Source organism: Pan troglodytes, chromosome 10, assembly GCF_028858775.2.
Source record: "Pan troglodytes isolate AG18354 chromosome 10, NHGRI_mPanTro3-v2.0_pri, whole genome shotgun sequence".
Taxonomy (NCBI): domain Eukaryota; kingdom Metazoa; phylum Chordata; class Mammalia; order Primates; family Hominidae; genus Pan; species Pan troglodytes.
Genome location: NC_072408.2, coordinates 137,199,263 through 137,213,859, shown reverse-complemented (window position 1 = coordinate 137,213,859; position 14,597 = coordinate 137,199,263). Strand labels below are relative to the sequence as shown.

At 43.3% G+C, this 14,597-nt stretch overlaps 2 protein-coding genes across 41 annotated transcripts in view; one reads left to right on the top strand and one right to left on the bottom strand.

The window, feature by feature from the left end:
• The window catches only part of RIMBP2 (RIMS binding protein 2), a 321,527-nt gene extending 312,811 nt beyond the window's left edge, over window positions 1-8,716 (top strand). For 13 of the 21 annotated variants that reach the window (XM_024348148.3, XM_016924628.4, XM_024348149.3 and 10 more), the window contains 2 exons: window positions 5,037-5,171; window positions 7,299-8,716. In XM_024348148.3, the coding sequence (XP_024203916.2) occupies window positions 5,037-5,171; window positions 7,299-7,487 (324 nt within the window). In that variant the 3' untranslated portion in view covers window positions 7,488-8,716. Of the gene's footprint in view, window positions 1-5,036; window positions 5,172-5,684 lie in introns of all 21 variants that reach the window. The other 8 variants (XM_024348150.3, XM_054664718.2, XM_054664725.2 and 5 more) reach the window with 3 other exon arrangements.
• Window positions 1-14,597, bottom strand: part of PIWIL1 (piwi like RNA-mediated gene silencing 1) — a 93,658-nt gene that overhangs the window by 21,486 nt on the left and 57,575 nt on the right. The gene's annotated exons all lie outside the window — the stretch shown is intronic.

The following is a 14,597-nucleotide window of genomic DNA, read 5'->3' as shown; positions in this document are numbered from 1 at the left end:
ATAACGCATTTTTATATTTGGGAGGGAACATTTTGTAAAGAGTCCCACCTCCACAACAAACCTATAATTTTTTGTTTAGATGTACATTTAGCTTTTGGAAGAAATAGACATAATATTGTCTTTCAGTTCTGACATAGCATGCGCCTCCTCTTAAAAAGTTTTTCCTTTCATCTGTCAGAAAAGATCCATAGATTTATTCTTACGCATCCTTTATATATCTTAAGTTTACTCTTAGGAACTATATAGATCCAACGGCCGGGCACGGTGACTCATGCGGAGGCTGAGGCGTGCTGATCACCTGAGGTCAGGCATTCGATATCAGCCTGGCCAACATGGTGAAACCCCGTTTCTACTAAAAATACAAAAGAATTAGCCGGGCGTGGTGGTGGGCGCCTGTAATCCCAGCTACTTTGGAGGCTGAGGCAGGAGAATCACTTGAACCCAGGAGGTGGAGGTTGCAGTGAGCTGAGATCATGCCATTGCACTCCAGCCTGGGTGACAGAGCAAAACTCTGTCTCAAAAACAAACAAAAAGGAATTATATAGATCTTATTATGATTGTGAATGATTTTTTCCCCCAGTATATATTCCACTGGTTATTTAGAAAACATGTTGGAAAAGTGTGTGTGTGTGTACATGTCCCCCACAAATCATTTTTCTGAATGCATTTATGTCTCTTATCAACCGATTCCCTTGGGTTCCCCCAGATTGTCATTATTTTGCCTCCTCTTCACCAATATTTATAATTTGTCATCATTTTTAATTGTCTTACTAATCACTTAGAACGATTCTGAATAACAGAGATAAGGAAATCTTTGACTTGTTATGTATTGTAGTAGGAATACCACTGATATTTTTACACTGTTATATGTAGGTTAGACTATCAATAAAGATAGATGGTCTTTATAATACGGAGAAAGTATCCTTTATAATGCTAAGAAAGTTTTAGTTTGCTTATTTTTCATCAGTAAATTACTGGCCATCATATATAATATTTTTAAGGCACTGGAAGTTGATTTGCTAATATTTTATTCAGAAATTATATTCCAGAAATAATAATAATCTGTATTCTTTGGAATACCTTTGTTGTAGCTTTTGATACCGGGATTATGCTAGAATTACCAAATAAACTAAGAAAATTTCAACCTTTTTCTATGCTTTAGAGGAGATTAAGTGACACAGCAATTACTATTATTTGAAGGTTATTAGAATCTGCCCAGAGAGATATCCTTTAGGTTCAGTATCTTTTTAGACTGCAGTTGCACAAAAGTTTTTATTTGCTTAAATGGTTATCTTATCAGTTTTTAACAATCTACACATCTTCAGAGGAATGTACTTTTCATTTAGATTTTCACATGTTGAAACAATGGGCATGGTGCTTTCCTGGAATTTAAGAAGATTTTTCTAACTTGTCTGCATGTTTCTATTCCCCAGTTATGTTTTATCTTCTTAGTTTCTTGAATAGTCTTCCCTAAGTTTTTATATTATAGTGGGAATCAGATCTAAATTAATATGAAACGTATGCTTCTTTTTATTTACCACTTCTCCAAATGGTTTTAGTATGATTTTGCTGGTCATGTTCACTGAGCGGACTGCCCAGTTCATTTAAGTATTTCTTATTTGATAAACAATGACAGGGGACACCTAATTTGATACCAAAAATCTTAAATTTCTTGGTACTTTGTTTTGATATCTGTAACCTTAAACATCTCGAGAGAGCGAATTCAAATACTCCACCGGTCCTAATATTGTAATATCACCCTCCTCTTTCTCTGTTCTGCTATATCCCATATCAGTAAAACAAGCGTAAGCAGGGACCCCCGAGGGACTCCTGCTGTCCTCTCTGGCCTTTTCCTCCTTTTGCTATTTCATAATTTACATCAGCCCCCATTAAGTCACTGAAGACTTCTAACACCCCATCATGTTTTAAAGCGCGTGCTGTTCTTGCTATAGCCCAGCATCTCGGTATCTGAAACCTTAAATCCTGTACCTTCCTATGTCAAAAGCAAGCCATCACGTGGCGTACTAAGGTACGGGAGATAATCCAGAGGAGTATGCAAACACGAGTGGATGTCTCACTGACTGGGGCACAGAGAAAACTGGGAGGGAATCGATTTTGGTGTTTTCTGCCTTTCAGCCTATTCCCATTCTGTCTGGACATTAGGCCTCCAGGTAGTTACTGTTTGGCCGCAAATAGAGAAATGGTGGGAAATGAGGCGTAGGAGAGAAGCAGAGATCAAATTATGGAGGGACTGAGGAGGGAAAGGTCAAGGTGAAATTTTTTTAGAGAAAGTTAGTTATTCTGTAAAGGGTTTTGATGGTACACTTTTGAAGGGGGATGGGAGTGGGTCCAGGAGGCTGGGAAACATGCTATATGGAACCATCCAGGCAGGAAACATGGCCCGAAATATGTCAGTACCAGGGGAAGGCAGACTCAAGATGATCTTATCCAGCGTTCAGACTGTCAGTCAGAGGGACAGAGAATGTCGTCTGGGGGGAGGCTTCGATTCTGACCTAGGTGATGGGTGCCCTTGAGAACGCAAGGATAAGAACAACGTTGAATGGAAAACCTGGCTTAGAAACTCTTGAGCTTGGGGGGTATGAACAGGACATCTGAGCCTCTCCAAACAGAACGGAACTTAGGCCAAAGCAGTATTCACACCGTGAGCAGCTCCCGTCGTCACTTTGGACGCAGTAGCACACAGTGGTAGAGGCATCAGACATGGGGAAGGGAGTGACGTGGTACATGTGCGTTCTGACGTGGATTTTACTAGGGCTATGTGTGTTCAGCCCAAAAGAACAAGAGCAATAACCAGTGCAGGCAGTTCCACCCACATTCTACTCAGCCAGAGCAGGGGCTGGCCTGGAGGCCTGGCTCTACAGGAGCCTCTGCAGGCTGGGGTACACACGCCTCTTGTGGTGTGAGCATGACACCCGCGGAGATGTGTGCATAACATTGTGTGTGTTCACAGAACACACTCCCCAAATATAAGCCAACTACTCCATCTGGTGCTCAGCCAGAGGAAGAATCTTTTCTAAGGCTGGCGGAGAAATCTGGCTGTTGGACCTAATGAGGGGGGACTTGACTGGTTATAACTTTTGAGTGTCTTCGTATTTAGATGTTATTAAAAACCCTCGACAGGAAGAAATCGCCAGGGGCACATGCACAGTAAAAAGGATAGGTGGCCTAGAAATAGTCTGTAATGTCAACAGAGAATAAGCCAATAATGGAGCCGGTGAGAGAAGGCCCAGGGCAGTCACAGGTAGATAAGAGTAGGACCTTCAAGGTCCAAGCAGAAGAGTGGGGCGGGGCAGGGCAGTGAGTGTGCACCTGGCAGCGTTGCTAAACAGGAAGATGCAGGAAGTATGTGGGGCTGCCTCTTCCAATTAATTTTTGTGATAAAATCTACATAAAATTTATCTAAAATATTTTGGCCAGGTATAGTGCCTCAGCCTGTAATCCCAGCACTTTGGAAGGCTGAGGCGGGTGGATCACCTGAGGTCAGGAGTTCGAGACCAGCTTGGCCAACACGGCGAAACCCTGTCTCTACTAAAAATACAAAAATTAGCCGGGCATGGTGGCATGTGCCTGTAATTCCAGCTACTTGGGAGGCTGAGGTGGGAGAATTGCTTGAACCCGGGAGGTGGAGGTGGCAGTGAGCCGAGATCATGCTACTGCACTTCAGCCTGGGTGATAGAGCGAGACTCTGTCTCAATTAAAAAAAAAAAAAGATATAAAATCATTTTTAAGTATATAGTTCAGTAGTGTTAAGTATGTTTACATTGTGCAAACAATCACCACCATCTGTCTACAGAACTCTTTCCATCTTGCAAAACTGCCATCTTGTTTTCAATAGCAGCTGCACCATCTCACCTTCCCACCAAAAGTGCAGGAGTATTCGTTTCTTCATATCTTCACCAGTACCTGTTTTTTCCATTTTGTTTTTGATAGTAGTGTGAGGTGGTACTACATGGTTTTGAATTGCATTTCCCTGGAGATTCGTGGTGACTGGCATCTTTTCATGTGCCTGCTGGCCACCTGAATCTCATTTTTGGAGAAATGTCTTTAATTGGGTTTTTTGATGTTCTTTGTATGTTCTGGATATTGACCCCTTAGCAGATAGATGACTTGCAGACATTTTCTCCCATTCCACAGGTACTCATCACTCTGCTGTGTCCTTCACTGCACAGGTGTTTTGATGTAGTAGGCTCTTTATGTCATTTCCTAGACCATATAAACAGAGAAACAGGATTCCGTGTTGCCCAGAGCCAGCCAATTTTGAACTTGGTTTAGGCACTTTATGGGCAGATGAGTTTGGGGAAGAAGTGACGTGGTAGGCCTGTGAGCCACTTGGTGCAGATGACCAGCAGGCAGATGGACTCATGGATCTCGACTTTAGACAAGGCATAGATATGTAAATGAGTAGAAAGATCTGGAAGGATATATACCAACCTGAAGCAGTAATGTCTGAGGAGGTTATCAACAGACACTTTCATTTTCTCCATATTGTTTGAATGTTTACGATAATAACCTATCCATGAGTAAGAGGGAGGACAGTCTTAAGGCTGAGTAGACCAGTAGCGCTCAAGCTTGCCGGCATGCTAGGACCACCAGGTCCCCACCGTCTGAAGGTGTCCGTCATTGCTCTGGGCTGCTGTGCTGAGCGATGGTGTTTTTAGCAGCACCCTAGTGCCTCAGATCAGCCAGGCCCGAGAACCACTAAATGAGATCTGCCAAGGAGTGTTTCCTTCAGAAGCCTGATCCTAAGAATCCCAGGGGCTCTTTGACCAAAAGGCAGATTCCTCAGCTCCTCACTGAACAGGAGAAATCAAGACCCCAGGAAAGGGGCTTAGGACTCTGCATGTTGCTGAGGAAAATTTGGAAACCCTGATTTAGAGTCCTTTCAAGTCCTGCCACTTTTGAACCAGAATAAACTCACCATGTACCTGTACTCTGAGCTGTATTCCTTTAGCTAAAGCAAGATGTGGGTTTCTAGAAAAATAAATAGTTCTTCTGCCTCACCCCTGGTGTTTTAGGGGGAGCTGAATGGGCAGAAAGGCCTTGTGCCCTCAAACTTCTTGGAAGAAGTGCCTGACGACGTAGAAGTCTATCTTTCTGATGCTCCATCCCACTACTCTCAAGATACGCCAATGCGCTCAAAGGCAAAAAGGGTAAGCAAGCCTATTTAGCCTTTTTAATCTCTGTCCCGTTCTGCCATATGTGGTCTAATTCAATCTTTGCACTGATATTTTTATATCTTGGGCCGAAAAGCATATACCCTGAATTTTTTTTCTCTGCCCTTAAGCCATGGGAGTTGTGCCTAAAAATTCTTAATTCTAAATCTTACTCATTTTACAAAAAAAGACCCTTTCAATTCTAATCAGTCAATCTGCCTTTACTCACAAAGAAATGTCCCATCCTACATTATAGAAGCACATTTCAGTTTGATCAAGAGTGAAAAGGGGATGGCTCCTCTTCAGATTTGGGGGGCAATGGAGGTTATTTGCCCTCTGTTAGGACTTTAGTCTCTTCACAAGGATCCAAGGGCTTCTCAAGCATATTTAACTATTAGACTACATTCATGTTTAGTATCTCATTTTTATTTTATTTCATCACTGCAAGTTTTTCTATATTATATTTTTATATATATATTTTTATTTCTTTGCTCATCTGCTTGGAAACAGAAGAAGAGTGTTCATTTCACACCTTAATCAGGCAATGTAGCCTTCACGTAAGTGAGCAACTGAAGATACCGATAAAGATACCAACTTAAGCTACCTTAACCGGGCCATTGTGGTAGACTTAAGGCTTCATTGTGGGGTTAAAAAAAAAAAAAAAGATACAAAGAAATATGTCTCAAAAAACTATTGGACCTAAATAATTAGAATATTACTTGGTCTCAGTTGTAAAGCAACTGAATTTATAGTGAAGCAAATCATCTTTAATAATCATTTCCTACTATTTTCATTAAGAATATTTGAAAGGCCAACATTGGGAACATATTTCTTAACAAGCTAACTGTGTGTTTACATAGAGAGAGCTGCATATTGCATTGTTAGCCACTCTTGGAAAAAGCACAACCTAACAAACATGTTTACTATAGGAAGCTTTACTTTAGAAACTTAACCCAAGGTCAAGCAGATGAGTAGTGAACACAGGTGATCGAGTGTTGGCTCTGAACACTCCAAACACTGGCTCGAGTGGCCAGAACGTGTTTTCCTTAAGTAACCCTGCCTCTACCTTACGAGAGAGCTATGCTCCTCCTCAAAGCACAATCATCCTGTGACAGAAGTTGCTGCAACACGCGTTTGTTGTTGGTATACCAATGCAATACTAAGTTGATGAAGCACGCAGCTCAAATGATCACGTTAGATGGAATAGATGGTATCTTCAGGTGTACTTTGGGATGCTTTACTAGGTGTTTTCCATTAGAATTAGACCTTGATTTTAAATCCAAGCAAGCTTGAAGCCCCTTGGCTTACAGCATTTGCCTGCTGAATACTGAACACTCACATGGCAAGAGTTGCTCTGGAGAGGTAGGGCCAGAGGAATGCTGCTGCACTGCCAACTCAGGCACATGCTTAGCTGTAAAGGGAAGCGAGGTGAAGTCGTCCTGCAGCGTATTAGAGTAAAAGTCTACCCCTCTGAAGCACTATTAAGCGCTTAACGTATATTGAAATACTACCATGTGCTATCTACTGAGGAAGATTCATGTTCAATTATTTGGAAATAATGCAAGCATCCACTAAGGGCCTTTAAGCTTTCTTTGATTATAATTAAGGTTCATTTTAGTTTTTTTTTTTCTTTCAACCAGTGTGCCATCTCCAATATTTCTATAGTATACTAACCACCCCAGGAATGCACTTTAACAATATCAGGATTTTATATAACCAAATAGTTTCAAATACAACAAAATTCCCTTTATGAACTTTCGCTTTTTAAGACTACTGATGGGTACTCGGCCAACTTTACTATCAACCTAATTTCAGATCATGTCTCCCCTGCCCTTAGTCTTCATTTATGAAGTGAATTATTACCTGCCTTAGCTTTGCCAAAGCAACGGCCACCCCGCACTCCCTCGAGACAGAGAAACGGAACCCACACATTTATGTCTGGGGCCTCTCTCTGGCGTGCTGTGGGAGAGGACCTTTGCTTCTCATGGCATACTTCAACAATTGAAAGAACAAATGAACCCCCCTGACCTTTCCTGGTGGGAAACGGGGACAGTACGATGTTACCAAGTGAATTCTGTTGTTGGCGCTCACACACTCAATAAACTGTAACACTGTACCTACTAGGTTCCTCCTGAGGGTTCAGGTACAGCAAGGAGAGCTCCATCCCCCACAGTCCATCTCCATTCGGGGTCACCTACGTCATCTATGGGTTCTGGTAGTCCTGGGAGAGGCAGGGAAATGTCCTCGAAAAAGAAAAAGGGGCTGCTTTCCAAAGGCAAGAAACTGCTGAAAAAGCTGGGTGCAGTGAAATGATTCATGTGCTTCCGGACAACTGCCAAATCTATGTAATTTTCTTTAATTCCAAACTAGGGCTTTCATGACTCAAGTACTTCCTAAAAAAACCCAATCTTCTCCCCTGACACCAGTAGAGAAATGCACTTTTGCACTACCATCCACTTTAAACCAACCACGAGAACAAAGAGGAGCGGTTGCTCTCTGTCACCGCTGGCAGTCTGCTCTCATTGTCCAAGCTCTGATTTGGGAGGTGGGAGGGGACGTCTTATTAACAAACGGGGGCGCATAGCTATCACCTGTAGCTCCCTCCCTACCTGTAATTCCAGTCTTTGTGCATTTGTCATCCGCCCTTAAAGGAATGATTTTCAACCTTTCTCCCTTCTCAAAATGCTTGCCTCATAATGCATAACTTTCACTTTGACTCTGGTCTTGAAATTCCTAGTTTAATTCGCCTTGATGTTCTGCCTTATAAATGCACAATGATTTGTACTGTCTAATAAAAACACAGTGTATACTTTGTATGTGTCGTGCATTCAGTGGTCTTCATCCTCACTGACACAGTGGTTCGAGATCAAGTTGTACAGGCTGTGCATTTTAAGATACTAGTTTCAGTCTTTCAAAGCCAGCCAGGCTACACACAGAAAATGTTTACTCAATCATTCAAAAAGGAGAGAAAGTAACTTTGTTTGGTAAAGCACCAGTACTCCAACCTTCCAGAAAGCCGATTAGCTTCATTGCTTTTAATGTTCTATTCTGTGGCATATGGTTTTCTGTTACTTTCGTTGTCAAAATGCCATACCCAAATACACAGCAATGAATGGCACACAAGTAATCCACATAATGCATAAGCCACACCAAAACCAGACTCAATTTAAATCTGCTCCAAATGAGTCCATACCCATCTTCATCATTGGCATTTGAACAAAAGACTTACTTACTTACAAAGTTGCTGGCAGATGTATTTGATGGTTACTCTTTTGTAAAATTCTTGTCCACTTGTAAATTGTTTTTACTCTTTATACATACTTTTCAGACTGCCTTTCTTTTGTAATTTATGGACGGTTTATAAATGAATGACAAAGCTTTCCCCATTGTGTCTTCAAAAACTCTATTATAAATTGTAATATAATAGTATGTGGTAGAGTTATTAAAGGAAATCCATGTGTGGTTAAGCTCTGTGTGGGTGTGTGCATGTGCACAGTTAGTGTAAAATATTTTCTAGAAATAAAATTTGTTATTTTATACAACACTGTTTATTCTCTTTGTTTTAAATATTTTATCATAGCGGGATAACTGAATTCCTTTCTCTTAATGTTTACAAAAATCACCATAACCTTACCGTTTCTGGGAGTATTTTTTTTTTTTTTCCAAAAATAATTTTGGTCTATGTTTTGGGAGCCATTGACAATGTTGTGACACTCTCATACTACCGGTAACAGTCCAGTCAGTGACAAAAGGTCATTCGCGCGGAGTCAGTATAAGCACTACCAGGATGAATTCAAACACAAATTGTTAATTCCCTCTGGCAGCTTTAGAATTCAAGTGAAATTAATGAACGGCTACAGCAACATAATACAACAAAATATAACTTCCCAAATACACAGAATTTTCCTAAAAGCCTTATTTTAGAATTCTCCAAGTAACCAGATGATATCTTTTCAAAGAAAAAGGTAAAACCAACACACTTACGGCAAGATGAAAATATAGTTCAAGCACATAATTTCATGAACCTATAATTTATCTCATAATTGCTACCATAATATCTTTTTACCTACAGTATTTATAGGAAAAGTTGAAGAGTTGCTAACAAAAAGTATCCAGAACTAATGTTTCTCTAAGTCTTTTGAAAATATTTACCAATTCCCCAAAGTATGAAAATGTAGGCAAACCTGAAGTAATAATGAGCTGGTCTTAGCTTTTCTTCCCCCCTATTTTATAAGTAAGTACAATTTTCCTAAAACCAAAGCACCCACCCTGAGGACAAGAAAGTGCTTAAGTCACATTTAATTACTATTCCAGCCCCAACTCCCTCCCAGACTGAGCTGAGAGTCACTTCAGCAATCTTCCTTTTCTGGTGATGATAAGAGAAAAACCATGTTTTGCTTTTGTTTTATGACCAAAAATTGTACCAGACAAGTTAGTTAGGAAGCTCTCCATTACCAGTGTGAGTGTAATTTTCTGTCTTCACAGGTTAGTCTAAAAGTGGAAGCCCAAACTGTACAGAGTACTCAAAGAACAGAAACCATTTCCTCTTGCAGTTAAATGGCTCCAACCCTTCCTCCTGCTGCTTCTAAGGAAGTGGCTGCAGCCCTGACCCACGAGCACCTCCCCACGTTACCATCCATTTGCCTCTGCTGCTCCCCCTCCCCTGCCAAATAAAACAAGTGATTCTTTCGATTCAGAATGACCCTCCCATTCTCATCCTGACCTGTAAAGGCACAATTTTCATTGAACAACAAACAACTATACCTAAATTCTTAATTTCATTTTCTGTTATGACTTTCCTATGTATATTCAAAATGAGAAACTTTTGCCAAATTTCGTTTTGCAGTTCTCATTCACATAAACATTTTTCTATCCTCTCGCTAACACTTTTCAAATAAACTATTTGCTTAAACTAGAACACAAAACTCCTGTGTTCCACCAAGTGAGCTTTACTGTATTTTCTTATTCTTGAAAATTATTTAAAGCTGCACTCAAAAAAAAAAAAAATGCAAAAATCCTCAACTTTCCAGAAATTTCTACGGTACTTTTTTCTGTGGCCCCGAGGTAGAGGCAGTCTGGCAGTGACGAACTGGGTTCTTGGGAAAAGTTCTGCTAAATAAAGCTTGTTTGCAGGTATATTGGAAGCTTTTGGGAAAAGAAAGAAAACTACATTGAAAGCCTCATTCATATTAAAAGAAAAAAGATATACTTCTAAACATTTTTAATTTTGAAAAGAAAACCATTTTATGTGAAGTGCTCTTTCATATGGGTAAAGAAAAAATACCTAGCTATCCCCTGGCTGGCTCCGTGCACCTCCGCGTGCAAGCTCACTGTTGCAGCCGGACTTCAGGCCCTGGTGCTGCCAGCTGGCGCAACCCCTTCCTGCAGCCCCTCTCATCACAGAGAACTGATGCCTGGGACTACCAAACAGTATATGGAGCTTATGGTATAACAACAATAACCAAAGTCTCTAAAAAAGAGGATGAATCAAGTGTCAAAGTGAAATTAAGAATACGAAAGAAATCCGACCCTATGTGGAAATACTCCACGGAGCAGGAGGAGCTATGCAGAGAGAGTGCTGAGAAGGCCCAGGTACAGGCTTTCCACCCACATGCATGGGAGGGGCCTTCTCTACCTTTAGAACCTTACCCCAAAGACGTCAATAAGGAATCCGTAAAATACATACAGCAAACACAAAATGCCCAACTTCACTAGCTGAAGAAATAAAAACTAATAATGCAAAATTTTTCTGCTCCAAAGTTACCCAAAAGCCAAACGTGAAACCGCTGATATTGGGGAGGATGGGAGCTCCTGCCGTGGGGGCTGCAGTCTCTATCGTGTGTCTTACGCACTTGGCCAAGTGACTTTCTAAAGCCTTGAACGTGTGTGTTTATGTCCTTTAACTGAATCTCATTTCTAGGAATCCAACTGAAAAGAGATATCTAGGCAAGGATTTAAGAACTAAGAAATGTATCACATTATTATAATAGTGAAAAGTGGTAAATTCACAAAAAAATCCAATACCGGTCAAGTGAAATCATACCTATTCATCACAGGATTCAATATTCACGAGGTAACTGACGCACACACGTGATGACGGTGACCGGGTCATCACAACACTCAATATTCACCAGGTAACTGACGCACCCACGTGAGGACGGTGACCGGGTCATCACAACACTCAATATTCACCAGGTAACTGACGGACACGTGATGACGGTGACCAGGTCATCACAACATTCAATATTCACCAGGTAACTGACGCACCCACGTGATGACGGTGACCAGGTCATCACAACACTCAATATTCACCAGGTAACTGACGGACACGTGATGACGGTGACTAGGTCATCACATTGAATATTCACCAGGTAACTGACGCACCCACGTGAGGACGGTGACCGGGTCATCACAACACTCAATATTCACCAGGTAACTGACGCACCCACGTGAGGACGGTGACCGGGTCATCACAACATTCAATATTCACCAGGTAACTGACGCACCCACGTGAGGACGGTGACCGGGTCATCACAACACTCAATATTCACCAGGTAACTGACGCACCCACGTGATGACGGTGACCGGGTCATCACAACACTCAATATTCACCAGGTAACTGACGCACCCACGTGAGGACGGTGACCGGGTCATCACAACACTCAATATTCACCAGGTAACTGACGCACCCACGTGATGACGGTGACCGGGTCATCACAACACTCAATATTCACCAGGTAACTGACGCACCCACATGAGGACGGTGACCGGGTCATAACAACACTCAATATTTACCAGGTAACTGACGGACACGTGATGACGGTGACTGGGTCATCACAACACTCAATATTCACCAGGTAACTGACGCACCCACGTGATGACGGTGACCGGGTCATCACAACACTCAATATTCACCAGGTAACTGACGCACCCACGTGATGACGGTGACCGGGTCATGACAACACTCAATATTCACCAGGTAACTGACGGACACGTGATGACGGTGACTGGGTCATCACAACACTCAATATTCACCAGGTAACTGACGCACCCACGTGATGACGGTGACCAGGTCATCACAACACTCAATATTCACCAGGTAACTGACGGACACGTGATGACGGTGACTGGGTCATCACAACATTCAATATTCACCAGGTAACTGACGCACCCACGTGATGACGGTGACCGGGTCATGACAACACTCAATATTCACCAGGTAACTGACGCACCCACGTGATGACGGTGACTGGGTCATCACAACACTCAATATTCACCAGGTAACTGACGGACACGTGATGACGGTGACCGGGTCATCACAACACTCAATATTCACCAGGTGACTGACGCACCCACGTGATGACGGTGACCGGGTCATCACAACACTCAATATTCACCAGGTAACTGACGCACCCACGTGATGACGGTGACCGGGTCATCACAACACTCAATATTCACCAGGTAACTGACGCACCCACGTGATGACGGTGACCGGGTCATCACAACACTCAATATTCACCAGGTAACTGACGCACCCACGTGAGGACGGTGACCGGGTCATCACAACACTCAATATTCACCAGGTAACTGACGCACCCACGTGATGACGGTGACCGGGTCATCACAACACTCAATATTCACCAGGTAACTGACGCACCCACATGAGGACGGTGACCGGGTCATAACAACACTCAATATTTACCAGGTAACTGACGGACACGTGATGACGGTGACTGGGTCATCACAACACTCAATATTCACCAGGTAACTGACGCACCCACGTGATGACGGTGACCGGGTCATGACAACACTCAATATTCACCAGGTAACTGACGGACACGTGATGACGGTGACTGGGTCATCACAACACTCAATATTCACCAGGTAACTGACGCACCCACGTGATGACGGTGACCGGGTCATCACAACACTCAATATTCACCAGGTAACTGACGGACACGTGATGACGGTGACTGGGTCATCACAACATTCAATATTCACCAGGTAACTGACGCACCCACGTGATGACGGTGACCGGGTCATCACAACACTCAATATTCACCAGGTAACTGACGGACACGTGATGACGGTGACCGGGTCATCACAACACTCAATATTCACCAGGTAACTGACGGACACGTGATGACGGTGACCGGGTCATCACAACACTCAATATTCACCAGGTGACTGACGCACCCACGTGATGACGGTGACCGGGTCATCACAACACTCAATATTCACCAGGTAACTGACGCACCCACGTGATGACGGTGACCGGGTCATCACAACACTCAATATTCACCAGGTAACTGACGCACCCACGTGATGACGGTGACCGGGTCATCACAACACTCAATATTCACCAGGTAACTGACGGACACGTGATGACGGTGACCGGGTCATCACAACACTCAATATTCACCAGGTAACTGACGCACCCACGTGATGACGGTGACCGGGTCATCACAACACTCAATATTCACCAGGTAACTGACGCACCCACGTGATGACGGTGACCGGGTCATCACAACACTCAATATTCACCAGGTAACTGACGCACCCACGTGATGACGGTGACCGGGTCATCACAACACTCAATATTCACCAGGTAACTGACGCACCCACGTGATGACGGTGACCGGGTCATCACAACACTCAATATTCACCAGGTAACTGACGCACCCACGTGATGACGGTGACCGGGTCATCACAACACTCAATATTCACCAGGTAACTGACGCACCCACGTGATGACGGTGACCGGGTCATCACAACACTCAATATTCACCAGGTAACTGACGGACACGTGATGACGGTGACCGGGTCATCACAACACTCAATATTCACCAGGTGACTGACGCACCCACGTGATGACGGTGACCGGGTCATCACAACACTCAATATTCACCAGGTGACTGACGCACCCACGTGATGACGGTGACCGGGTCATCACAACACTCAATATTCACCAGGTGACTGACGCACCCACGTGATGACGGTGACCGGGTCATCACAACACTCAATATTCACCAGGTGACTGACGCACCCACATGAGGACGGTGACCGGGTCATCACAACACTCAATATTCACCAGGTAACTGACGGACACGTGATGACGGTGACCGGGTCATCACAACACTCAATATTCACCAGGTAACTGACGCACCCACGTGAGGACGGTGACCGGGTCATCACAACACTCAATATTCACCAGGTAACTGACGGACACGTGATGACGGTGACTGGGTCATCACAACACTCAATATTCACCAGGTAACTGACGCACCCACGTGATGACGGTGACCGGGTCATCACAACACTCAATATTCACCAGGTAACTGACGGACACGTGATGACGGTGACTGGGTCATCACAACATTCAATATTCACCAGGTAACTGACGCACCCACGTGATGACGGTGA